This window comes from Electrona antarctica (assembly GCF_951216825.1).
Source record: "Electrona antarctica genome assembly, chromosome: 19".
Taxonomy (NCBI): Eukaryota; Metazoa; Chordata; class Actinopteri; order Myctophiformes; family Myctophidae; genus Electrona; species Electrona antarctica.
Genome location: NC_136800.1, coordinates 19949006 through 19976966, shown reverse-complemented (window position 1 = coordinate 19976966; position 27961 = coordinate 19949006). Strand labels below are relative to the sequence as shown.

The window sequence follows — 27961 nt, the reverse complement described above, 5'->3', positions numbered from 1 at the left end:
GACCATGTACTGACATGATACAAAGTACAGACCATGATACTGACCATGATATTGACATACAGACCATGCATACTGTCAACTGACCAAGATACTGTCATAATACTGACCATGATACTGACCACGATACTGACTGAAATACTGACCAATGTTAGGGTAAGGTAGATTTATTTATAAAGCACCTTTCAAAACAAATGTTACAAGGTGCTGTACAATAAATAAAATGAACATCCCATACAGTAGATCAACAATAAAATAAAACAACAATACAAATGACCATTGAATCATAAATATCGGTTGCACTCTTGGACTTTTGGATCCCACTGTTTTGCAACTAAACGGTATGATAAATTACATTCACACCGAAGAATAAATGTTATATAACTTATAGCAGTAGCCTTCATGGGTCGCCAGTAAATCCCATTTTCATTTCCAAAATGCTCTATTTCACAAATAATTTTAAAAAAGTCACAAATTCACTCAAATAATTAAAAACGTACATATTAGGTGTACTCACAACATAATAAGCAGTGGTGGGACTATAAGTAAATTAACTTGAGTACTAAGTACATTTTTGTATTTCATTGAGATTCATGGCACATTCACATGAATGAATTCCCTACCGCTGTATGCATTTCAAATATTGTTCCTTTGACTCCAAACGCACATGCACAAAAGTACATTATGAATTAAACACTACTGTATATTTACTTGAGTGTTTACTTTGTATTTACCAAGGCTCTTTGCTGCATGTTATCTCCCCTCTCTCCTTTTGCCTTTCCTCTCTCTCTCACTCTCTCTCTCTGACTCAGTCTCTGTTTCTCTCTCTCTCTCTCTCTCTCTCTGAGTGCCACTATCACTATTAAAACTAAAGCATGAATAAAAAATAGAAATGCACCTAAAATCACACTCAGTACTTCTTCCTCGCTCATCTTCAAAGGTCAGTCTCTGTAGCCATGCATACAGTATGTGTAAACATGACAAGTGAAGGGGAAACAACGCATTCGATTCGGGGTCTGTTTGGCGCTGGAAATATCACAAAATCGAATACATGACTGACCTCCTCGTTTGAAAGAAAAATGCTAAATACAAATAAAACATCACAATTTTAAATACTGTACATCAACATTTTGTGGCACGTCAAATATTGATCAAAATACTATTGTACAAAGACTAGAAATGTATTGGGCTTGAAGATTGGCGTATACAAGCGCATATAAAAGGTAAGCTTTCACTCCAATTGTCCATCAATTCTTTGATATACATTTTTCAAGAGGATCTTTTGAACCACAATAATTATTCTAATCCGAAAGCCCAGTTGGATTGGTGCAAACATATCCTCTTCACCACATAAACCCTTTATACCTCGTTGACTCCGGTCCCCCTGGGGTCAATACCTAACTTTCCCTCCACACCAAATCTCTTTGCCGAAAATTGCCGAGCTAGTACAGACCATCTATTTTCGGGGAATGTTCGCTCCCCAGAACATGCTAGGATGCTAGGGTTCATTTGGCTTGAAAGTCTAGATGCAGAAGTCCTTGTGAGGGAGCCCTATAGTTTTACCAGTGAAACAGGGTCCGGGTGGTGGCGGCGCTCCTGTATGAGCGCAAGCTTCGGTAGGGGAGGCGTCCTGCCTTTGGATATGCTGTATACGGCCGCCCCCTTTAAATAATCCGGTAGGCTTGGGTCTTTGAGCACCTCCTCGAACTCGTGCACGTGCAGCAACTGGAGGAATGGAGAAGAACAGGACACAGGAGACAAGACAGCATTGAGCGATGTTGGCAGAAATACAGTCACAAGACATTTTGACTCAAGAAATCACACAGGCAGTCCTACTGTACCTCGACAGAAGAAGCAGCAGCTAATGCCTTGCTCTTCAGCTCCATGGTTTTGAGATCTGTAAGTAAGAGAGTTAAAACGTGGTATTATCAAACCTCCCAAACGTCCCAAACTTGTGCATGACATTATAGGCAAAAGTTACAGTATCTCTAGAATGACATTATTCTCATGGCATAACTGTCCTTGCCTTGATATAAGTCGCATTGGGAAAACGATTTGCGAGATAAATTCTCTGAATATGATAGTTCTCTCCTAGATCAAGTTTGTAAATCCTCTTATTTGTTCCCGACATGGGATAATACTGTACAGTTTAAAGTGGTACTCCGTCTCTACTGTTCAAAAGAGAAGCTTTAGATTAATCTGGTTTCAGCCCCCAATTGCAATATATCGCCTGTCGGTTGGAAACCTCACGTGTCCAAAACTGTTACCTTTTAGGATTCAAATTCAAAAGTAGCAGATCGACAAGCTCGAACCGCCTCGAAGCTTGTAGATCTGCTACCTTTGATGCTTTTGTGTGACGCTGTAGCATGATCAAGTAGGACATTAACTAACTAAAAGTTAGAATATGGAGATAATAGGTTTCTGCCCGACAGCGACAATATGTAAGTCACACATACAGTTGGGTGCCACCGATATTGTCCCTTATCATTTGACCCATTTAGGCCTGACCTCAACATTTTAAAAAATCCTTCTAAATCCTCCAGTTTTCTGAAATAAATATTTTCACTATTTTTCAAAAATAGCAGATCTACAAGCTCATAGCGCGCCACCAAGTGGCGCGCTACGAGCTTGTAGATCTGCTATTTTTCAATAGCTAAATTATAACATAATGTTTAAAACACCAAAAGGGGTTCCCGCCCAAAATGGGTTAACTGTCCTTTTGCGCAGATCACGCAAACCTCAGCAAAAAGAAAAGGACAATATCGATGGCCTCCAACTGTATAGCCTACCTCCGATGTGCTTGGGTCGTATGAGCAGGAAGTAGAGGATGAGACAGATGAGGAGGATGGGGGTGATGATGTCCAGGACAATTAGAGTGGGTCCCAGCAGGGACATGGGCTGATAAACCAGCTCCTCAGTGCCTAGTGGGGCAGGAAGACAGGAACAAACCAGCTGTGATTAAACACCTTCGTGATCCGCTCCATCTGGAACGCAGTGTTCATTTTCTGCCTTTACAAACACACATCTCCCTTGTTCCAGTCCCAGTCCCCACTCCACCCTCCACCCCGAAAAGAAAGCCTCACAATGTATTAATTTAGACCTCCAAGGGTCATTGAGGAAGTTCCAGGGGGTGTGAATATATATATATTTTTTAATCTTGAAAACAAACCTGATTTTCTTTTTGTCAAATCTTGTATGGGGGTCACTGGCACAATATCTTTTTCCGAAGGGTTCAGGGTGAGGCCAAATACATATTAATACTGACCTAAACTTAATATACATTAGACCAAGTGTTACCGTACTTCCGTGCTGTGTACATCTTTGACTAATAAAGCTATTTAAAAAAAGGGAAAAAAAGAAAAAAGAAAGAAACCACTGTAGGCCTATACTCACACACGGCGCTCATGTGTCCCCAGCGGCTCTTGGCGCTGACCAGGTTGCTGGCGTTGCACGCCACCGTGCCGTCGCCCCCGACCATGGACATGGCCAGGTGGGGCTTGAGGAGCACCAGCTGGTCCTCGACGCAGCCGTCCAGGTCGCAGGTGTAGGACACATAGCTGTCCTCTGCCGAGCAGCTGACGGAGACGTTGCAGTAGCCCTCGGTGGAGTTGAAGTACAGCAGCGTCATGCTGAAGTCCAGCTCTGGAACGGCCTCTGTCGGGGGGTGCAACACAACACACTGGTGTAAAGTATTTCCAATTTCCAGTACTTTTACTTCTCCTCCATCCCAGAGCCAAATATTGTACTTTTTACTCCACTAAAATTAGTGGGAGGGACCCTCGGGGTTCCCTGGGGTTTCTAAATGGACCCTTACATGTCCGTAACTCTGAGAGTGTACAGTACAGAATGGAACCAAATGGACCCTTACAGGTCTGTAACTGAGGCCCCTTTTCCACCAAAAGAACTTTGGTTCTAGGTCTGGTTCCGTTCTAGATTCTTGGAACCTTGCTGCTTTCACGGAACCGCCGGTCATGTTTTGGTTCCAGTTCCGAACAAACGTTTATGGTTCTGAACACTCTGAATTGGTTCAATATTAGGCGGGAAAAAATATCCGAACCGGTTCAACCCCGGTGGGAAAAGGAGAGAGTGTATGCATGGAACCAAATGTCCATGTGTAAACTCTCAGAATTATGGGGGTCCTTGAAATTAAACAAGTTTGAGAGCCACTGGTATAGTGCATAAAACACTTTGGAGAAGTGCACTCATAAATATGGACTGAGAATATTCCTCCTGCCAACACAGTATAATTATGTATAAAGTAGCGTACTTTATACTGTAATTCCCCTCATTACAGATGTTCATATATTCTCCATTGCAGTTGGTTATGAGCATTACTCAATAAACTAATTAATCAGAAGTTAATCTTCATGAATATGTGCTATGTTACACGCCTCCTTTTGGAGGGTTTTAAGGGGCCTCAGACAGACCCACCGTAGCACCTTCACTGTAAACACCACATTAACTTGACTTCCTGACTGACTCCACAAATTAACATACTATTAACTCAGTGTTTAATCCACAGTTCTACCTTCATCTGTGAGTCAGTCACATTACAACAACGCACAAACGCAGTAAGGACTTAAACCAGGCTGAATTCACATTACAGGCAATAAAGTAATACATAAGCTGCCATAAGGTTTCTTCCAGATGTACAGTACTGTATTCTAGCCAGTGGTGGAAAAGGTAAAAGTCCAGAATTCAAAATTGACTTGAGGAAAAGTACAAAAGTATTGGCATCAAAATGTACTTAAAGTACCAAGTAAAAGTACTCATTATGCAGAATGTCCCATTTCACAAGTTAAATCTACAAGCAGATCTACAAGCTCACAATGCGTTGCGATGCCACGCATTGTGAGCTTGTAGATTGGCTATTTTCGAATAGTCAAAATGTATATAGGGCTGAAGTGGGTAATGTATGTTTTGTAATAATCAAAATCTACAAAGTAACTAAGAACTAAACTACAGTACTCTGTTTGGATCTGAGACGTAGTGGAGTAGTAAAAGTAAAAGTATTTCAAATTGGAAATACTCGGTGGCACCCATTGCTTGAGTAAATGTACTTCACTTTACACCGCTGATTCTAGCCTGCACTGTAAAAAAACCCACACCCATGTCATACATCATCATAACGCCGGCCAATCACTTGCATTCTCACTTTTCCTTCTTCACTTTTCTCTCTTCACTTTTTATCCTCAATATAGGTACTTTGCTCAGCCAATCAAATCATCGCTATGGGGTGCTCAGCCAATCAAATCATCGCTATGGGGTGCACACAAACACAAAGCTGGGCATGGGAGCGGCCCTCAAAAAACAATAACACTCACCGTGAACAACCAGCTGGTGCTTGGCCACGTCGTGCTCGTAACCATGGTGGTCCATGATCCTGGCGCTGTAGGTGCCGTTGTCCAGCTCGCTCAGGTCTCTGAGGCGGAGGTTGTAGGTGGTGCCCACCATGGCCGCGCGGCTGGTGTACTCCTTGTAGACCTTGAGCAGGTGGTGGTGGAAAAAGCACTCAAATGTTTTACTGAAGTAAAAGTATGAATACTGTAATTTTAGAAATACTAGTCCGTTACCAGTAAAAGTCCGGAATTCTAAATGTACTCGAGTAGGCTACAAAGTGCAAAAGTATTGGCATCAAAATGTACTTAAAGTACCAAAAGTACAAAGTGCTCATTATGCGGAATGTCCCATCGGAAAGTCCGATCTTTTGAAAATAGCCCATCTACAAATGGCCAAAATGTGTGTATAGGGCTGAAGTGGTTAATGTTTGTTTTGTGTTAATAATAATCAAAATCTACAAAGTAACTAAAGTTGTCAAATAATTGTAGTGGAGTAAAAGTGCAATATTTGCCTTTGAAATGTAGTGGAGTAATAGTAAAAGTATTGAATACTTGACATACTCAAGTAAACTACAAATACCTAAAAATTGTACAGTAAGAAAGTACAGTACTTACAGTAAGTAAGTAGTAAGTACAGTAGTAAATGTACTTTAGTTACTTTCCACCACTGACCTTGAGCGGGTGCTTGGACTCGTTGCTGTACTTGATCACCGGGTGCTCTATGTTGAACCTCCAGACGATGTAATCGACATCCATCCCCATCAGTTTTTGCTGTACCTGTAGCTCTATGGAGCCTCCTTTGACAGCTAAGATAGGAGCACCTGCAGCGCGGCCTGTGAAGAGATGAGATGGCATGAAGATCACTTCTTATCCTGACTGCAGAAGAATAATGTGATGTGTATTTGCAGTGCATTTTTCAAACAAGACACAATGGAATTGTAGGTCATATTACAGTGCTATCTTGTTTGTCAAATGTATTACTTAAGTAAAAGTATCAATACTGCAATATAGAATACTATAGAATGTACTTGAGTAAAAGTACAAAAGTAAGGGTATCAAAATGATGCCAAAATGATTTGATTTATTTTTGTACTTTCTACTTCATTCAGATAGGAGGCATATCAAATGGTGTGCAGAGAGAGAGGAGACATGATTCACGATGGGACTTGAACTCAGGTTCTCACAACTCACAAGAAGCATAATGGCCCGTTCATGAACTGACCCCATAAAGGTTTTATAAGATGGGATTTAAAACATTAAGCACTAAGTATCAGTGTGAACACAGATACAGGAAAGATTATAATTATATATATATATGTTTTTTTCAAAGGGACCGTTTATAATGATGTTTTGCAGAGAGATACATCAGAACTAAAATTCTACAGGCTATTTATCCATTATCTCTGAACTACACAAGTTATTATTAACCACTTTCATCCTGGCGCCCTGCCATTATGGGCGGAAATTTAAAAAAAATACAAACCTTTTCTAAAATGCCAGCTATTTTCTTTTCTATTTTTTTAATATTTAAAATTTTAGAATATAGGACTTCACTTAAGAGATTAAAGAAAAGACAGCCTGTCCTCACCAATGAATTGCATCTTCACTCATAAAGTACATAAAGTGAACACAATGAATGAATGCTAATGTTACTAAAGGAATGATCATTTTTCGTCATGGTCCATCACTACTTAGTCTAGTAGATTAGATTAGTCTTAGTCTTATGAATAACACACCCTTTAGTTTGTTTTTTAGTCATCTATTTAGTCATCTGAAATTGTTTAGTCTTAGTCTAGTCTTAGTATTAGTCAGCTAAATTAACACTGCCATTTACATAACTATGACTGTCGTCATTATGCAAGCGGCCAAAACACAAACAAGCATGTAAGCCTTATCGTCCCATGCGAAGGGAACAGAGTGTGCAGAGTGTGGTAGGCTACCTAATGGGGACCCCACGCATGCAGCCGGTGGGGTGTGGCAGCTACACGAGTGTGATAACAAAAAACAGATAACACTATTTACATCTGGACATGTGTGTCTCTATACATAGAACCACCACACTGGCAGTGTTCATTTTGACAGCAAATTTTGATTTAGTTTGAGCCGTAGTGATGACGATGACGTAGTCTTTTGGATAGAATTTAATTTGGTTTTAGTCATATTTTAGTCATCTGAAATGTTAAATATAAAAGATTTTAGTCGACTAAATCTAGGCATAGTTAATTTTGTCGACAAACAAATAATTTGGCGGGCCTTGATGGTGTCGTAATGCTTGATTTTACACTTGGTTACATGCTGAAAACACCAGCTCTTGTGGTTAGAGTGTCCGCCCTGGGTCTATGATGTTGGGATTCGATCCCTGGCCGGGTCATATACCAAAGACTCCGAAAAATGGGACCCAGTGCCTCCCTGCTTGGCACTCAGCATCAAGGGTTAGATTGGGGTAAGTCACTGCGTCATACTAGCGTAGTGTCCAGCGAGTGTACTTGTACATCACGTCCAGGGGGTGTACTTGTACATCACGCTAAGAAAAAAGGCTCAAGGCTCGGCAAGGCATACTTACATTCTGAAAACAGCAGATCTACAAGCTCACAACGCAACACAGCGTGACAAGTTGTGAGCTTGTAGAACTGCTATTTTCAACAACACTTGAGTACTACCAAACATAAAATTACTTGTTTTTTAGTCCCTCCAACATCTTAGTCTGGTTTTTATTTGTTGACGAAATTGTCAATATATTTAGTCTTAGTTTTAGTCATCATAGCTTAGCTTTTATTTAGTTTTTAGTCTACGAAATGAACACTGCCACACTGATCTACCATAGCAATGGGACATTTATGATTTAAGAAATGTTGACGATGAAATGTTGCGAAATATGAGAAAAATATCCTAAACTCCTAAAGCATACATTTCTGCCTATTTAGTATTGTTCATGCTGCCAACTGCTTCTCACTATACAGACTAATAATATAAAGAGCAAGGCCAAGTAATGCACATTAAATTTGTCTCTTGTGTGTATAATGTATAAGTAGTCTACTAATGTACTGTATGTAGGCCTGTAGTTTACTTTTTTGTGTTGTGTTGTGTTGTTTTCAAGTACAGATACAGACTAGTAGGTACAAGGTTCACAGGTTATCCTCCAAATAAAAATGTGCCAAAAAAAACAAAAAACAAAAACAGACAGAAAACAATGAGTCAGACCCAATAAATTAGCTGGAACCTGATGAACTGACATTCTTGAACTGGTTTTAAAAATGATTCTAAGCCTCCACACTAGCCACATACCTAATCCTTTCTATTACGCCAAAACCAAATGATATGTCATTGAGCAAAAGAGACAAAGTGCCACCGTACCTGGCTTCAGGATGTGTCCTGTGGCTGTGATGCTGAGGAGCAGCAGGAGATGCTTCATGTCTGAAGACGGTTGTATGGAGACAGTCAAACACCTGGACTCAACTGAAGAAGAGTGATGAGACGCCGACACTAGACCCAAACTAAGATCCGTACACTCAGAGTCAGGACCTTTAGACGACGTGTAGATGAGAAGAGATGAGCATGCATGCATGTACGTCGTGTGGGTGTGGTTGGAGCCCCTGACATTGGGCCTTTTGAGAACAAACTGTTCTTTCTCCTAATTCGAAGTTTTGCATGCATGTAATGATGTACAGTAGGTTCATCTGTTCTATGCATCATTTCTCATGTCATACAGAGCAACATCCAGAGCATTTCATTATCTTACAGAAGCAGAAACAGTCTATTTTTGTAATAGAGAGGAATGGTCACATACACCCCCTATAAAAACTATTAAAAAAACGATAGTTTGGGCCAATTCAACTAGACCCCATTTCCCACTTATTAAACCATACATGGATTAAAGCAAACTAAAAAAAGATTGAAAATGTTTGTATGCCAAATTCTAATGTGCGATTTGTGAAACAGTATGAAAGGTGCCCGCCGACACTAGCGCTGATTCCTAAACAATAAACACAATATGTATTGTAAAATTAGTAATACACTTCCTGATGTTCTACATACTGCCAACCAGGTGAAGAAATCACAGATTGAGGCTTTAACCTTTGCTTTTATGTGAAACATCCGACTCAAGACTAAGATTTTATAGAAGATGTGTCTGCGATACATTGATAGTTTCTAGATATGCTATTTTTGCTGGGCAACATGCTTCCCTAGAAAACATGCTGGCTTCTATGGAATCCAAAAGACTGAAATCAGTCGTGGCAACTGAGAAGTTGAAAACTTTAATCTATGCTTAAAGGAATACTTCATAATTGTATGAAATACTTTCCATTAATATAGTGGTTGCAACTGTATTATTTGTCCGGGTCCCGTGGTGGGAGTTATGCTCTGGTTTTGGTGAATATTAAGTAGTTCCGGTCATTTTGTAGAGGGCACTGGTGCCACGCATTAAAAGTAAATTAATACACAAAAACTAGCGTAATTTGTATGGTTGACCCATTTCCAAAATATATATCAACTTTGACCCCTCTATCACATGGAACTATTTTTGGGCGTAGTGATAGTATGTGGACACAAAATACAGTTCTGTGTGATAGAGGAGTCAAAAATGAATGAAGGGTTCCACGATATGGTAGAAATAGGTCAACAATACAAATGACGCTAGTTTTATGAGTTCATTTACTTTTAATGCGTGGCCCCCTGTGCCCCCCCACAAAATGACCGGAACTACTTAATATTCACCAAAACCAGAGCAGAACTCCCACCACTGGACTCGGGCAATCAATGAATACAGTTGCAACCACTATATTAATGGCAAGTATTTCATACAGCTTAATCTAATTATCCCTTTAAGCCAAAAACAGCCCTTTGGCTGCCGAACTCTATTGTTCCGATAGCAATCACAATGTTTGTTCAGTAGCAGAACTGTCTCTCTCAGTGTCATACAATCAGGAGAGAGAGATAAACTCATGCAGGATGATACATACACATTGGAAGTGAAGAAAAAATAATTAGCATACAAAATTGGATATGCTTGCTAAACTATTAAGTAGCAGTTGGTGTCTGTAGGTCAGAAATGAACATATGTGCATGTTGTAGGTCATGAGCTGTAAACTAGATAACTACGGACAAGGTCAGGATTTATTTCCCTCTGTACAATCTTGTGTTTTATTCACAATGTGACAGAAGAGGTATTGTTAAGAAACATTTTCAGTGGACATGTACGTTACTAGTTATAGGCTTAGTAGTACAGTACAGTACAGTACAGTACAGTACAGTACAGTACAGTACAGTACAGTACAGTACAGTACAGTATACTGTAACTGTATGCCGACTATGCACTGATGTAAAGTACGTGCTACAGTGCTTTTCTCTGTTTTTTTAGTGGTGCAACCACTCCAAGGAACAGCAATGTCCCTATGTCCGTCCCTATGTTTAGAGTACCAACAGGGGGCGCTATTGCACCACTCACTTCAGACTGGTCTGATTTTTAAACATTGTGTGTGTGTGTGTGTGTGCAAGAGAGAGAAATAGAATGCGTGCGTGCGTGCGTGTGTGTGTGCACGCACGAGCACGCATGTGCACCGACTGAGCTACCCAGGCACACAATGTTAGTTTAGTTACTGTTCAATAGAAAGAACAAGGGTGGAGAGTCTCAAGAAAAAGAGGACAGGCCCTCTAGGGGCTGCTAGTGGGACTTGTTTTACACCTGACTGGGCTTAAAGAGACACTTCACCCTTTTTGCAAAGGAATATATGTTTGTTTAGAAGATGTAGAACACTTTCATGGGGGTCTTTATGTGTGTAATATGTGGTTTTAGATATTTTAGATTTTAGCAGTGAGCCCAGTGTCTGATGTCATGGACGCGTTATTATGTATCCCACCGCAGTTCTAGGAAAGCCCTGCTGTGATTGGCCAGTAGTCGTTGTGATTGACAGTTCTCGTTTTTGCGACCAGTCATTAGTCTTACAACTACAACCTATCTCAAACCCTCACCCTAAACCTAACCCCCCACGGAGCAGCACACCTAAACCTAACCTTAACCCATGTCTAACCAATGACTAGTCTAAACTAAGTATGCACCCCCCTAAACCTAACCCGAACGGCCTAACCTCAGTAAAACGATGCCTTCCCGGGAGCCAATCAGACACATGGTGAGGCGGGTCTACCCTAGAACGTTGGTGGGATTCATAATCACGCGTCATGGACACTGGGCTCACTTCCTTCCTGGACAACAAATCCCATCATGCTTTGGTACACTGCTCCTCCTTGTAGATAGGGGGAGGGGCTGTCTTACTGAGACAACAAGTAGCTCAGTCACTGCGCGCACGCACGCACGCACGCACGCACGCACGCACGCACACACACACACACACACACACTTGAGAAGCTCTAACAGGAGGTGGAAGTTCATTCCACAGTGTGAGCGCTACAACGGAAAATTACCTATCCCCCCAGGATTTCAGCTTTGATTTTGGGATCTTAAGAAGTGACTGGTCAGTCGACCTCAGGGCCCTTATCGATTCTTTGGGAGCTACAAGTTCCGATATGTAGACTGGTGCCAAGTGCCAACCCATTTACAGACTTAAAAACAAACATTAAAATCTTAAACAGGATTCTGTAGCGCACAAGGAGCCAGTGTAGGGAGGCGAGAATCGGGGAGATGTGGTCATACTTCCGTGCCCCTGTTAGGAGGCGAGCGGCCGCGTTTTGGACTAACTGTAGTCGTGACAGACAGGCTTGGGTACATAAAGTGCATTACAGTAGTCAAGGCGGGTTGAGATAAAAGCATGTATAAGATGTTCAAAATCATAAAAAGGTCACAGCAGACTTGACTTTCGCTAAAAGCCTCAACTGAAAACTGGATTTAACAACAGAATTGATCCGTTTCTCAAACTTAAAATCACTCTCCAATTTGACACCAAGGATTGTGACCATCGGTTTTAACACAGACACACCCCTCCTTTTCACACTCTCTCTGATATCCGCTTTTTTAATACAAATATGCAATGGTCATCAAAACAAATACTCTTAGTCTTCGGTCGGGTCCAAATACATGAAGTACAAACACGTGATGACACGTGAGTTAAGGTGTTTCCTTCTCTCTCCCTCTCTCTCATGCACGCGCCCCTGCAGAATTTTTAATGTATGGATTAGCGATTCTGCAAGTCATACTATGTGAAATTATGACCGATATCCGATCTCCGATTATTTGCAGGGTCATATCTGCCGATACAGATTCTGACCGATTCCGATATTATACAGAGGACCACAATGGAAACAAGCCTAGGCCCTATAGGGCTTGGTGGTCCAAAGCCTGTTAAAGTAAACTACTTCAAGTTGTAATAATTATTTATTCATTTAGATTTGTTATAGTCCAGAAACAGTGCATGAACAGACTGGTAAAAGTGAAGGAGTACCTTATGTTCAACCATTAGATATTTAATCAATCAATTCATCTTATGCAATTAATTTATAATTTGTACTAATTTGGAAACTGCTGTAGTTAATATTGCGACTTTTTATATATATTTTTTCTTTTGATTAATTTCTCAGCCATAATAAAAGCATGGCCAGAATGTACCAAATTGCAAGATTTTTGGACACCAGTAAAAAAAAGAAGTTCCGTTATTTTTTTTGTCACAAGCACCCATGATGATGTTTCAAGTGCTCTCATTCAACATCATTTCCTGAACCTGCAGCACACACCATGCAGGCCCAGTTCCTCCTGTGTGTGATCATTCCACTAATTCTAAAGCAAGGTAAAACCTTCTAAAATGTACTCTTGGTTGATGTTTTTCACATTGTACTTGTTCCCAAGTTAGTCAGAGATGATGCATTATAGATTTAATTAGGTACAGGTACAGTTCATTATGATCAGATCATAGGTGTATTACCTTATTGATAATAATGGAACTGAACACCCTGGGTTCAGGGTACAGTGCATTTAAACAATCACTGTTAAATGACTCATTTATTTTTCAGACATTCATATACAATATAGTTTGGGTCTGGGATATTTCTCCTAGATTAAATTATTTAAATTTGAATAGAATAAATACAAAACTGGTCTCACCAGAAGGGTTTTAGTTGAAGTAGTTTTTTAAAATGATCTATAAGAGGGAAATAAGAGGGGGAAAGAAACCATGTAAGGTCACATTATTTAGTATGGGAAGAGAGGAACTTGAGTCAAAACTTTAGAGAGAAGGGTATAGCATATATGAAATAATTAAAACCCACAGTTTGTCTTTGTTTTTTTGTTTTCTTTCCAATTTTCTCTTAGTTATAACAGAACAATGTAATAAGGATAGGCATTAAAAAGCTACCAGCTTCCGCCTATACCTTTTCGATCATGTCAAATGAGTTTAATAATAGTATATATGTATAGCGTAATTATATAGATATGTTCTAGTTACGTTCTTAGCTTACGCATGTTTCTTGATAAATGCATTTTATATATGTGATGTATTCCCATACTTTTGTTCTTGCCTAATGTAAGTCGCTCTGGATTAAGAGCGTCTGCTAAATGCCTAAATTGTAAATTGTAAAATTGTAATTAAAAAGCTACCAACTTCCGCCTATACCTTTTCGATCATGTCAAATGAGTTTAATACATGATTCTTCTTGTAATGTTCCAACGGCATAAGATCGAAATAAAAAATAAACCATTCATTCACACCTTTTCCTGTTCCGTATCTCACAATCTCACTTTCTGATTCCTCATTATAAACACTTAGTTAGACCTATGTTAATGTATATTTTTAAGATATCGTCGGGACGATACCTCGTAACTCCAATTTTAAGTTACTGAACACCCTTTACGATGCGGGATGTGGCACATGAACAGCCAATGTGTGTCTCACTGTCTCATGGAGCTGTCCTTGAGCAAGAAGCAAGCTGTATGGTGTTTATGAGTTCACTCGTCGTCTCCTACGTGGACGACATTGAACCCCCAACCTCAATAGTATTTCACTATACTTTGACGTATGACCATTATACTTTGTCCTACTGATCTACAAGCTCACAACGCTGCATGTTGTAGATGAGCTATTTTCACTATTTTGGAAGACTTAAGTTTTGCCAATGTTTGACAATTTTCACCTGTAACAACATGCCCAAAATAGAGATGAAAGTGGTTCAATCCAAGTCTAAATGTCAGGGCATAGTAGTGATACCTGTAGCCTGTGGAAAACGGGTTGGAGCGGTGACCACATAACCTTCGGTTGTCTCTACATGGTGTTGTTATGAATGAAGTGGAAATGTCCCCCGCCTTTTAATCATTAAAAAATAATTGTCCCATCTGTCTCGGGATACAGTCTGGGTGAGGCCGAGACCCGGGAGTGTGTGTACTACAATGACAACTGGCGGACGGAGAGGACCAATCAGGGCGGCTTTGAGCGCTGCGAGAAGGGCGAGAAGGACAAGCGTATGCACTGTTACGCCTCCTGGCTCAACTCCTCAGGGACCATTAAGCTGGTGAAGAAGGGCTGCTGGCTGGACGACTTCAACTGCTATGACAGGTGATTTTTGTGTGTGTGTGTGTGTGTGTGTGTGTGTGTGTGTGTACCTGCATGGCCATTTCAAACTATTCTAAATGCATTTTTACATTCTTAGATTTTGGACGTTTAGCTCCGATTGTGTGCATTAGAGCAGCATTGCTTATGCTAGGATTGGATATTGTCGGCACGCGACACCATCGTACAACAAAGTGTAAAAATCACGTTTACAGTACGGTTCATATTAGTGGTGGAGTACTAGTCTCTCTCTAGAGACAGACGTGTTGGCTCCCACAATTATTGTCAAGTGCTTCCGCCTAACGGTCTGTACTTGGGGAGCTCTGAAAACGAGCTTAAATAAAGCGGATGTCGCATAATTCGTCCTACTACTGCATGCCTGTGCAACTGTGTAATTAACTTGCCACTGGAAAACAAATGAGTCCATCTAGCTTGGTGCTGGTGGAAGTAGTAGTACTCTACTACCTTCTGGTCTGCAGAGCAACTCTCAAACCAGTTGCAGTAGTGTAGGTTCAAGGTTTCTTTATTTGTCACACCAATATATGTCAGACATATAGAGCAGGGGTTCTCAACGTTTTTGTCCGGGGACCCCTGGAAATACGCCCCCGACAAAGTATCGACAAAGTATCCGCCCCCTCCTGACCCCCAATATAAATTGACTGCTACAATAACCTTAATAATAGAGACAATACATCATAAATAAATACTGAAACCAGATATAATCATTAGGGAAGGTGTATGCATGTACTATGTGTACTTATGTAAACTCCTCATTTCCATTTTCCAGCCATTCAGTTGCAAAACTTAAAAATTATTTGCCGACCCCCTGGGGGGGTCGCGACCCACGGGTTGAGAACCCCTGATATAGAGGGATGAAATGTTGTTTCCCTCTCATCCACAGTGCAATAAAAACAACAAATAAAACCACAATGTAGTGTAGCATTACACGGCCTTACATTATTACAACAGTGGAGCAAGCCATCTTTTTGTTTCTGCCTTTTTTTTTTACAGTGTAGGTCTGTCTTTTATCCGGTGTGACAGAGCAACAGAAGAATAAGCACTCATCAGTATGGGGGTGGTGGGTGGGGGTCAAGGGTCAAAGTCACAGCACACTGACAACAAATACCACAATGTTCTCGAGGATGTGGTGGAGTGGCTGGCTGTGCTATGATACATAAAGGATTAACTAAAGAAATACGATCCGGGGAAGGAAAATAAGCTCACACACGACATACACACAGAGGTCACCTGTTTTGAATACTGTAGCCCACAGGAACCATATAGAGCAACGAAGTCTGACATCAATATCGGTAGAGGGCGCTAAGTCCACAGGTTCATGTACTTTTTATTTGCATTGTAATCCCCATAGGGGGATTTTTAGATCGCCTCATATAAGAACTGTTTGAAAAACAAACAATTTCACTCATATGGATATGAAGAATAAACTGACTACGAAGAAATCACTAATGTTACTGCTACAGAATTAGTTACATTTTCGCTTGAAACAGACTATATCAAATTTGAGTTACTGACTGTCGTAAACGATACAGAGACACCTCCCTGACGATATCGCCGAGACAGTTTGTTTATTTTTGGACCACAATTGTTATATGAGATGATTTTAAGATGACCCCATGTTATTCTCCATAGAGAAATTACTTCCGTGAACCAGGGGATGAGCGAGTGACGTCAGGACGCTCTATAGGAATAAATTACAAAGAGCCCTGAATGGAAACAAGTTAGATATTCATTAAAACTGCAAGGGCATGCTGCAACTATCGATAATTTTCTTTGCGATTATTCTATTGATAAATGCTGTGACCTGTAAGTTGCATGTCCTGCTGGAGGCAATTTGTAACTGTCAAATAGACAAATACCCATCAACAAGCTCACATTGCAATGATTTGTGAGCTTGTAGTTCTGCTATTTTCGCTATCATAAATTCATATATATTTTTGCCCCAAAGAGGAACGCCTGGTTTATTGTAGTTTGACCTGTACATGAGGAATAGTTTGACCTGTACATGAGGAATAATGGAGTGCTGTCTTTCTACCCCAGGCAAGAGTGTGTTAACATGGAGGAGAACCCTCAGGTGTTCTTCTGCTGCTGTGAGGGCAACTACTGCAATGAAAAGTTCACCCACCTCCCCGACCTCATCGGCATTGGGAACCGAGGTGAGACACACCCACCATCTTTTTATATCCGTGGTTCTCAAACATTTTCATGTCAAGGACTCCCAATGGGGGCCCCCATAAGACAACATTTGTATTATTGAAATGTTTTTAAATTATTAGTTCAAATATTGTTTTCTGCAAGCTCAACGCGCCATATCGCGAAGCACTGTGCGCTTGTAGATTGGAGTTTTTCGAATATCCAAAGTACTATAAACTAGGGTTAAAGTGGTTACAAAGATGTTTATGCTATATTGATGACTAATTTGGCTGGGGAACTCCCCCAAGGACCCCACTTTGAGAACCACCGTTTTAAGTAACAAAGGCTCAAACTAGACACGACTCTACCCTCTCATTGACTGGGGGTAGAGAGTTATTACCTCTGCACATGGCATTGGCAGCTACACATTCATCATTATGGACCTAAGAGAGGAGCTTAATTGGGTGCCAGGCACCCATGACCAACAATGTAGACAATTCCATAGTATATATTGCCGTTTATTGGCAGCCATAGCTGAGTGGGTAGACAAAATGTCTGGTAATCGGAATTCGAGAACCTCAGCTTGCCTGGAAGGTCTACATTTCGAAATATCCTGAGCAAGACACTTAACCCATAACAGCTACAACCCCATGTGCTCATCAGAGCCACCTGAGAAGCCATCAGAAGGGCGAAGCATTAAATCTCCCCCCGGAGATCAGAAAATACTCCCTATTAGTATATAGTAATTGGATATACTAATATGTTGAGCAAATATCTTATAAACAATTACAGGTTATTTTCCATCTCTAACTGGTTCTTTGAAATCTGTGGCGAATCTACAATGTGTGATCAACGCACTGCCACTGCATTTACTAAAATGCTGAAGATGGATGCTGTGCTCACTGCAAACATTCACGTTTAAGCTCAATCTATCTTGATCTATGAGTGAGGCTTACTGCTCTCTTTTTATCTGCATCAGCGCTGTTTTCCCATTCCATAACAGTTTAGATTTGTTTTACCGTAATGTCACTATGCTAACATACTATATAAATTATCCAGAGCAAATGGCATGACCTCCTGTGAGCAAACAAGGTAAATAGTCACATAGGTAGAGTGCAAAGACAATAATTCAGTGATTCTAAGAAACTAGGATACCAGGTAAACATCAAACGTATCATCCGTCTAAACATGCTATCTAAATAAAATTCTTGGCATATGTGGTCAAAGCATAACAAATCTAAATAACAACAGGTATGTGAACAGGGGCCCGTTTCACGAAACTTGGATTAACGAATCCAGGATTTAAGCCAAAACCAGGCATGTTAAATCCTGGTCTGTACAGCCTGGTTTATTCCATTCCACTAAAGCCAAGCGAGGCTTAGAATGGGTGGATTTATCGAGCCAGGATCATAAAGCCTGGCTGAATGCAGAGCCTGGCATTTCCTCTCTAGACCCATTTGGTGGAACACAGATTTACAGATCATTCTTCTTCGTGGCAGTTGGCATCCTTAATAGTTGCATTACTGCCCCATTCTGTATATCTCAGTATCTTTACTAATCTATTCTAGACTTACTGTTTTAACCAGTTAAAACTCAGTGACAACCGAAACGGTGGTTAGTAAAAACAAGAGAGATGTGTTTGGGTGAGCGCACTGAGCAGTGAGTCGCTTTAACTCGCTTACCACCACTGTGTGATGTCGTGTAGCTTTCGGTGGTCACCTTATCACCTATAGTATGGATTATGAATAGGCCTTTGTTCAGTTAAGCTTTTTCCAAAAACTAAATTTCCAACCTTACTAAAAAAAACCCTGTCCCCCTTCTTTTGGCAAAAATACAACACTCTGAGGTACCCAGTGTAGTCTATCCCAAAATAAATCAACAATTAAACACTGTAAAGGTCTCCACACAACGGGCGCGAATCGGATGCAAATTCGGATTTTTAGCGGCTTTTCTCCATCGGTTTTCCGAAAAACGCGGCCGGTGTGCAACCACCTTAATCGTGCTAATAGTTCTTGTGGAGGGTCTAGCACATAAGGCGGTGCTACAACGCGGAGGCGTGGAGAGAAAGAAAGAAAGAAAGAAAGAAAGAAAGAAAGGGCCTATATAGAACCATTCTGTGCCATCATGCGATTCATGCCCAGTCATGAACCAATACAGCCTCCCTGTCACAACAATTCACAACGAACCTCAGCAACCACAACACAACACACATTAACATTTACACATTAACATTTACACAAATTAACATTTGGAATTGATAGCTGTAATAAAGCCCAAAACCGCTAGCTCGAACCAAAAGGAAATAGGAAATTCACTCATAGGATTATTGAAGAGATCAAGAGCCAAAAAGGCCTACGTATACATACTGTTCCCCGTTACAACTCACATGCCTTCAACGCCAGATATAACACAACATACAAGCTGTAGATTGACACCAGCATTAAACAGTTACTGAACATGTTTCATTGCCACCCACACACTTATAGAGTCCCAAAATGGCAGTAATAGTACACCAGCTTGAATCACACTATTATACACGGCATACAACACAAGCAGCAGCAAAAAGTTAAAGTTATACCTTGAGCCGTCTTCTATTTGACTTAATCAGTTGTGTAAGTGATGCCAGGGTCAAACTCTCTCTCCAGTTCATGATGAACAAGCGGCATCTACAGTCAACTCCATCCTCCATCTGGCCAGTACTCTCCTCCCAATATCAATGGCACACACCAGCCTCATTCTCCTGGCTGCAACCTTCTCACTCAGCCTTAGATGTTTAGTACTGCACATAGCATTCTGTTGTAGTCAGGGATTTAGGGCAGGCTCTATGTTCCAGCATTCACAGCATGTCACAGGAGAATGGACTCAAGCTGAGCTTGGGGGTCTGGGGTCCTCACCCTGGCTTGTGTACCTGTGGAGCAGGTTGAAAGAGACACCATAAGCTCTAGTATAAGTAAGTAAGTAAGTAAGTAAGTAAGTAAGATAGAAAGAAAGTGAGATGACCAAGACTCTAAAGCCTTGGTCGTTAAACTCACCAACATTGCAGCTGTAAGGTAAACTTGAATTATCCTCTTTCAATCTGCAAACGCATCGTGCTGCTGCTTCCTGCATTATGTGCGAAATAGGTGGTACGTACACAGGGCAGTTCAGACAGTGACTTCCGACGAGTGCTTCCAAACTCCAACACTTAGAAAGAATTATCACGGCACAGAATTTCTTAGCAGAAAGTAGCTCATAACATGTCTACAGTGGAAAACAAATGCTTTGCAGATTGAAAGAGGATAATTCAAGCTTGCCTTACAGCTGCAATGTTGGTGAGTTTAACGTTGTTTAATACAAGCAGATGGGACTTTCTATTTGGATGAATGGGCTGTCAATAGAGGGTGTTGCCAACTCTAGATTCAACCTAGCCCCTTTCGGGACCCTCGGTTACCGTTTCTGAAATTTGGTCGACGATACCCTATGGTCCCTGATCGGTTATTAAGCCCTCCATGGGATGCAGATGTACAATTGTACATACCCTCTGTTCACGGAGAGCGACGCGCCACTTGAGTGTTGGTGAGATGTTTCAAAGATGCATAACGTGGCTATAGGAGACAACGGAAACGTGTATGAAATCGCATTAACCGCCGATGCCGTTAAGTATTTTTAATCTTTTTTTAAAGTTTTGACTTCTCTGAAATTCTCTCTCTCTCACTTCCCATGTCCCGCCTCCCACGACACAACAGCATTATAAACATCCTGCATGTACGCGGTCGGCCAATCAGAGGCAGTAACTAGGACGTGCAGCTAGCCAGTCTCGGTGCAGGAGGCGGTACAATGGGAAGTCAATAAGGAAGTCAAGGAAGTGAGGAAGAGAGAATTTCAGAGAAGCCAAAACTTAAAAAACGTTACTTAACGGTATCGGCGGTTAATGCGATTTCGTACATGTTTCCGTTGTCTCCTATAGCCGCGTTATGCATCTTTGAAACATCTCACCAACACTCAAGCGGCGCGCCGCTCTCCGTGAACAGAGGGTATGTACATCTGCATCCCATGGAGGGCTTAATAACCGATCAGGGACCCTAGGGTATCGTCGACCAAACTTCAGAAACGGTAACCGAGGGTGCCGAAAGGGGCTAGATTCAACCCATTATAAAAAAGTATCTAGTGTTGCAAAATTGTGCCTAACCAAGAGCCACAAACTGTACTGTACACTACCCTGTCACCACAAACTGTACTGTACACTACCCTGTCACAACAACTCACTAGCAACAGCAGACAAACCTGTACAGCCTATATACTGCATCCTTCGTAGGTTACAACATATACGTAATAGTATACTGAATATACAGCCCACTATATCCTCTCACAAGTTCACAATACAGCCTAGTTAAGTATACGTAGGTATGTGTATAGGCTATGTAATGTTAGTAATAGTTTTATATTGGATAAATAATTAAATAGGTTTTAGGAAGGAAGCTGTGGGGACTTTGGACATGCCTGGACTGGGGTAGCCTATGCCTTGAAATAAATTGAGAGATAGAAATTCAGAATATAGAATTATCTGATTCTGAAGTACCCAAGAAAAAGTGCCTAGAAAATGATTTTCGTTCCCGCGTCTTTGGCACTACGATTTCAATGCATATTTCCATAGACAATACCCTTCTGGACTTTGGGTTAAAAGTTCTCCGCATAATATCCTGCAGTATTGTGTCACAAGCCAGAAATGTATATACAAGTGTATAACCAAAAAACGAAAATCTTGTGCTGCTGTTTTTGCTTGTAAAATGTGTTATATTGATTGTGGCAACACAAACTATTTCTCAAATGTCATAATTACATATACCTAACATCTGAAACAAGTATTGGTGCCTTAGTTTAATCATGTGAATTTAGATCATGAAATGTAGCAAATTTGTTAAAGAAAACTCTTCAACTTAAGTGATGGCACCTAGCACAATGAAACATACACAATAGTTAATTTAGCCAAAAGCTTATGTTTCATACATAAAGAATTTCACAATCTACTGTGTAATGAAAGGTAGAAAAGAAAAGCAGCACACCTTGGCCCAAAATGGCTGAAAATCTATCAAAATGTTACCACGCCCCCTACATTGGAATAATGCAAAAAATGGACAAGACTAAAAATAAATGCACTAAGGTCAGAATTATTACAACATATGGTATGAAACATTTATTCAAGTATCACAAAGTGTCACAGAATCTGGATTTAGCTAAGGCGCCCAAGCTGGCAACCTTTGGGGTCGCCATAGCGGCCAAATCCAATGCTGCTATACCTAAAATGGTTTTGGCTGTAATATTTGAACCAGATGAGCTACAAATGCAAACATTGTGTTTATGTCATGTTTTTTGACCATTACAAACACATTGGAATGCTTATAATTATGATTGAGTGTGTCTGGAACCTTAATTTGCATATTTACAAGATGGCACTAAGTGAAAACGAGTGAACTTTTGACATTTTTGACAAACTTAAAAAGCATTAGAACACATTGAAATGCTCCGATTTAGTACATCTATCCAGAAAACTCTAATATATACAGTATGTTTTTATATATATATGGCCACTATACCCAAAAAAACGTATTCAACATTTTCACCCAGAACACCTGAAAATGAAAGTAATGGAGTTCAGTACATTCCTATTGATAGAGTATGAGTAGGAGTATGACCAACTAACTTCACACTCGGCATGCACGTTGCTGCTGACCCCAGCACAGGGACATTTATATGTCCGGTGTAGAGTTGATTGGATAGGCGGTTGTCCAGGACTACTTACAGTATATATGCCCATGCATGGGTATGGGCGTATCAGTATTGTGTAGTGTAGTGTGTAGTGTAGTGTAGTCATATATGGAGATCCGGTTGTCCAGAACCGCTGATTCAAACTACCTACAGTATGTACACCCATACATAGATATTGGCATATCAGTATAGTATAGTATAGTATAGTATAGTATAGTATAGTATATAGCATAGTACCAGTAAGTCTGAGGGCGAGAAGCGACCTCACCCTAACGGGCCGCATTAATAACTTTGGGGCAGGCCCATCTAGAGTTTACACGGACAGGTATCAGTCAAAAGGGAGACATCGAAGAGGAAGGATGGATGGGGAAGGATCAACATATGGAATGTCAGAACAGGTTCTAAGGGTCTAAGGGTTGGGGTCAGTTGTAGAGTTGCTGGCCAATATTGATGACATCAGGGATCTCCATCCCTGATGATGTCACGTGATGTCACTCACAAGACCTGGGCACCATATATGGGGGCTTCCCCCATGTATGGGGATTTTGAGTGATACACTGACTGACTGACGGAAAATGCGCAATTTCATAGTAAATGCGACCTGTGGTCGCAATAATATAGTATAGGCATATATGGAGATCAGGTTGTCCAGAACTGCTGATCCAAACGATATGCCCCTCCCTGATGACAGGGTGGAACTGTGGAAATCTTGCTGCATTGTGACCGATGGTGAGTGACTTCGTCGGCCCCCTTCAGTTTTTACATACCAGGTGGACATTGGGTTTGATGATGTCATCATCATCTACATGCTAAACAGGGCATTCACACACCTTGGCACCATGGGCAACGCAGTTAGAATCATGCTTTTTGACTTCTCCAGAGTCTTCAGAACTATCCAGTCACAACTGCTTACAGAAGCTTGCGTTGATGGGGGTGGACCATGGTTTGGTGGCATGGATCTCAGACTATCTCTCGGGCAGACCGCAGTATGTGAGACTGCAGGGTTGTCTGTTCGGAGGTGCTGGTGAACATCACGGGCGCTCCCCAGGGCACCCTATAAACATCTGACTTCCACTTCAACTACAAGACATGTCAGTTGTCACCTGCATCTCAGGTAACAATTGTTGAGCACGCATGGTTACGGAGGTTGTGCACTGGAGCAAGGCAAATAGCCTCTGGCTCAATGCTAGCAAGACCAAGAAGATGGTGGTGGACTATGGCACGACCAAGAGTGTACCTCCGGTTCCCAGCAACATATTAAGGTAGTGGAGAATGTAGACAACTACAAGTTTCTAGGAGTGCACCTGAACAGGTCGTTGGACTGGTCTGACTACTCTGGTCTTCTGTTCTTCTCAAGAAGGCTCAGATCTTTTAGTGTGTGCAACAGGATGCTGCAAATGGCTGGTGAGGAAGGCGTTTTATGTGGCGGCCATATTGGATTTGGCCGCCATGGCGACCCCGAAGGTAACTGGCTCGGGTTCCCTAGCTAAATCATTAGAGCAGGACTACATCTGGGCCAAATTTAGTCCTTTTAATAGTGATTGGCGCAGAAAAATCCATAAGGCCCGTGACTATTGCTGAAATCTTGTCCATATACAGTAGGTGATTATGGTCATTAAAGCTAATTATAATTGTTCAACATATGCAAGTTAGCATCCGGCGGTTTCTACATGCTGGGGACCCAAACATACTCAACATTTGTACTATAAAACTTTGGGGGGGGGGGGGGGGGGGGGGGTGGTGATGTGCAAATGTCAGATGCTGTGACACTTTGTGGTACTTGTATAAATGTTTCATACCATATGTTGTAATAATTCTGACCTTTAGTGCATTTTTTTTTCCATTATTCCAATTTAGGGGGCGTGGTAACATGTTTGGCTACATTTTCTATGTGTATGTTTCATTGTGCTAGCTGGTGCCAATGAAGCGTTTTCTTTAACAAATTTGCTACATCTAGATTCACATATGAGTAAACTAAGGCACCAATACTTGTTTCAGATGTTAGGTATATGTATTTATGACATTTGAGAAAGATTTGGTGTTCCCAAAATCAATATAACACATTTTACAAGCAAAAACAGCAGCACAAGATTTTCGTTTTTTGGTTATACACTTGTATATACATTTCTGGCTTGTGACAAAATACTGCAGGATATTATGCGGAGAACTTTTTTTTTTTAAAGATATTTTTTTGCGGCTTACGCCTTTTATTGGTTTTTGAAGGGACAGACAGTAGGCTGACAGGAAACGGGAGAGAGATGGGGGAAGACATGCAGTAAAGGCCGTGTCGGGCTCGGGAATCGAACCCGCGGCACACTGCAACTGGATTACCAGTCGGGTGCCCAGACGGTTACGCCACCGCCTGGGCCTTGCGGAGAACTTTTAACCCAGAGTCCAGAAGGGTATTGTCTATGGAAATATGCATTGAAATCGTAGTGCCAAAGACGCGGGAACGAAACCGAACGAAAAGGGACCTCGCAGCACGGCCTAATATACGTAATAGTATACTGAATATACAGCCCACTATATCCTGTCACAAGTTCACAATACAGCCTAGTTAAGTATACGTAGGTATGTGTATAGGCTATGTAATGTTAGTAATAGTTTTATATTGGATAAATAATTAAATATGTTTTAGGAAGGAAGCTGTGGGGACTTTGGACATGCCTGGACTGGGGTAGCCTATGCCTTGAAATAAATTGAGATAGAAATTCAGAATTATCTGATTCTGAAGTACTCCTGCAAGACACATCAGTGTAAGGAAGATGGTGGCTACGACAATATGAAACTTGGTTCCATTTATTGTTAATTTCTTGGAATGCGGAAGTGAAAACCTTCTCTACTTCCTACCTGTTTAGAGTTTTATTAGGATAGCTGGTGCATAGCAGCAGCAACAATGATGCCTGTACTGTTTGTAAGGATTATGTAACTAACAAACCACATAGTCTATACTAAATAAGGCCAGTCCACACCAACAATGAGTCACGACACAACAAGTTGAAACATGCAACCAGTTACTACAACTTGCAACCAATTTTGAAACCAAATCCCAAAAACGGCACCTCTGCAATTTCTCTCGGCAACGTATTGCAACAATGGTGTTGCATCAGCAGCAAATCATCCTTGGTGGACTGGTGTCCCTTTTTTATTATGGAAGATACTTAATGCTTGTACTGAATTTGTGCAATGGTTGAATTAGAGTACTGAGACCATTTTGCATTTTAAGACCATGATTATGATACGGAGTAAAAGATGAGTGATGTTGTATAATGTACATCATAATTTTGTTAGGTTATTATACATTTTGATGGTGAATGAGCAAGTAAGGTTGATGGTCAGGATTATGTGGACATGGATATGACTTAGAAATGTAATAGTTTCTTCACTTAAACCCTATTAATGATTATCTACTCTAATAATTTGTAGTGGGTGTTCAGCTTTTGAATAAATTATGCATAGGAGGCAGAGCTCCGTCTACAGACGGATATCCGTAAAGAATAATTATATCATTTCTTACCGCAAATGGCTGTGATCTGGTGAATAGCGATCTGTCTTTAAAAACAATGATATCGGTCGGTGACGTTGCGCTATTGACATATAGGCTATAGCAGGAAATTGTTAGCCACAAGCATAGAAACCTTTTATGTCTATGGCCACGCAAGCAGCTTCCTGTCTGTTTCCCACGCGTGATTTGGGAACCTAGAACTTACAGGAGTGTTTTGTAAAGCCCGCCCCAGCGGAGCGGCTGGCAAACCCCACCCCTGTGGAATCCAATCCACACCACTGACCGTTTCCATTGGCTGAATCACGCCTGCTTCAAAGGTTGGCTTGCTGAATGTTAATGGCAGTCAGACCAGCCGTGATATAATAATAATTAAAAACGAAAGTTACTTACTAGATCTACTAATGAAATTGTCCTCAGACACTTTTCAGCAAGTTTGCAGGTATGCAATGGTACTAGTTAATTTTATCTGTCTCATGCTCGATAAGTAGAGTAGCAGTGCCAAGCAACATCTCCAGGTGCGCCCAAAAAGTTACACCCCTGATTATGAACATATAACTAAACAAAACAAAAAAGGTGCCCAGATTTTCCCGAGGGCCCACCTTTCCTGTATTCCTCACAAAAGCAATGAATGAATGCACAGATCAGCATTAATTATTAAAGTAAACTCGTGCCTGTCACAGACATGCGCAGAGCAAGTTCAGTCAGGAAACCTCAGTGCAGTCGCTGCCGGCCGTTATTGGGCCGCCTCAGCATCACGCTCTCATTCACATGATTCACTCAGCCAATCACACACTCACTCCATCTTCATACCAGCTATTTAAACTGGAAGGGTTTGCACTCCTCCTCCTGCTTGCTTGCTTGCTGCTGCTGTATACAACCTGCTGCTCACCCTCCTCCACCTGCAGCTACCACCTGTCGTTTTGGATGGGGGATTCGGAGTCCCTATGGTCGGGACTGATGCGCTTGATCTAAGAACCTAAAAAGCAGATCCAATACATTGCCAAACCTTAATGAATATATTGCTCATTTGATATTCAATAAATATATATATATATATTCTGTAGGATAGTTTTAGGTTGAGACTGGATCATGGACTATTTCATCACCATGGTACATCGGCAAGAATGTATAGACAAGGAGATTTCCGTATAAGCCTTTATTTTCCTTTGCACAGATAAGCATTTGATTGAGTAAGGAGGTGGTGAGGCTTCACAGTTATGGTTTTTACTAAAAGACAAGAGAAACATAATTATACAATTCAATAGTGCATATAACAATACAGACAGTTAGGTACCTAAGACTATTAGACTCAAGGGGGGGGAGGTATAGGAGTATACAAACATTCAATATAAGTTATTAATTCTAAAGTGACTATGTGCACTGCGCATTACACACACTTGCTAGAGTTTCGGGAAAACAGATAAAGATTACATTTAACACAAACCAATCAAATGCAATATACAAATGAACATGAACAACTGAACTCACTTCAATGACGTATAACCAAGGCCTGAGGCTCCAGGACAGAGGGCTCTCAGGTGGTGCAGTTGTTGCTGCTGACAAACATGACTGCATGGACAGGCACTCAGGCAGTATATATAGCTGGCCACTGATTGAGGAGTGAGTGAGAGCAGGTGAGATTACTGATTGAGAGGGAGTGACAGCAGGAAGTGAGTGGGTCCAATCCATGAGTAGGCCATGGGGAGGGTTGCTGTTGATAACTAGGATGACTCTTT

At 41.0% G+C, this 27961-nt stretch overlaps 1 protein-coding gene across 6 annotated transcripts; it reads right to left on the bottom strand.

The window, feature by feature from the left end:
- Positions 1-219: 219 nt before the first annotated feature.
- On the bottom strand, positions 220-27781 carry LOC306943422 (uncharacterized protein). Of its 6 annotated transcripts, XM_079529732.1 has the most exons (12): positions 27714-27779; positions 27332-27452; positions 27036-27201; positions 20008-20077; positions 19554-19883; positions 8691-8858; positions 6009-6169; positions 5322-5481; positions 3391-3651; positions 2787-2918; positions 1839-1894; positions 220-1722 (listed from the first exon to the last, which is right to left on the bottom strand). In XM_079529732.1, exons 6-12 carry the CDS (start codon positions 8746-8748, stop codon positions 1549-1551), a joined length of 1002 nt encoding a protein of 333 aa, XP_079385858.1. In that variant the 5' UTR covers positions 8749-8858; positions 19554-19883; positions 20008-20077; positions 27036-27201; positions 27332-27452; positions 27714-27779; the 3' UTR covers positions 220-1548. The 6 variants fall into 6 exon arrangements, with proteins under 6 accessions (XP_079385858.1, XP_079385860.1, XP_079385856.1 ...); XM_079529734.1 differs by lacking the exon at positions 20008-20077 and having other exon boundaries at positions 27023-27201; XM_079529730.1 differs by lacking the exon at positions 20008-20077.
- Positions 27782-27961: the final 180 nt, after the last annotated feature.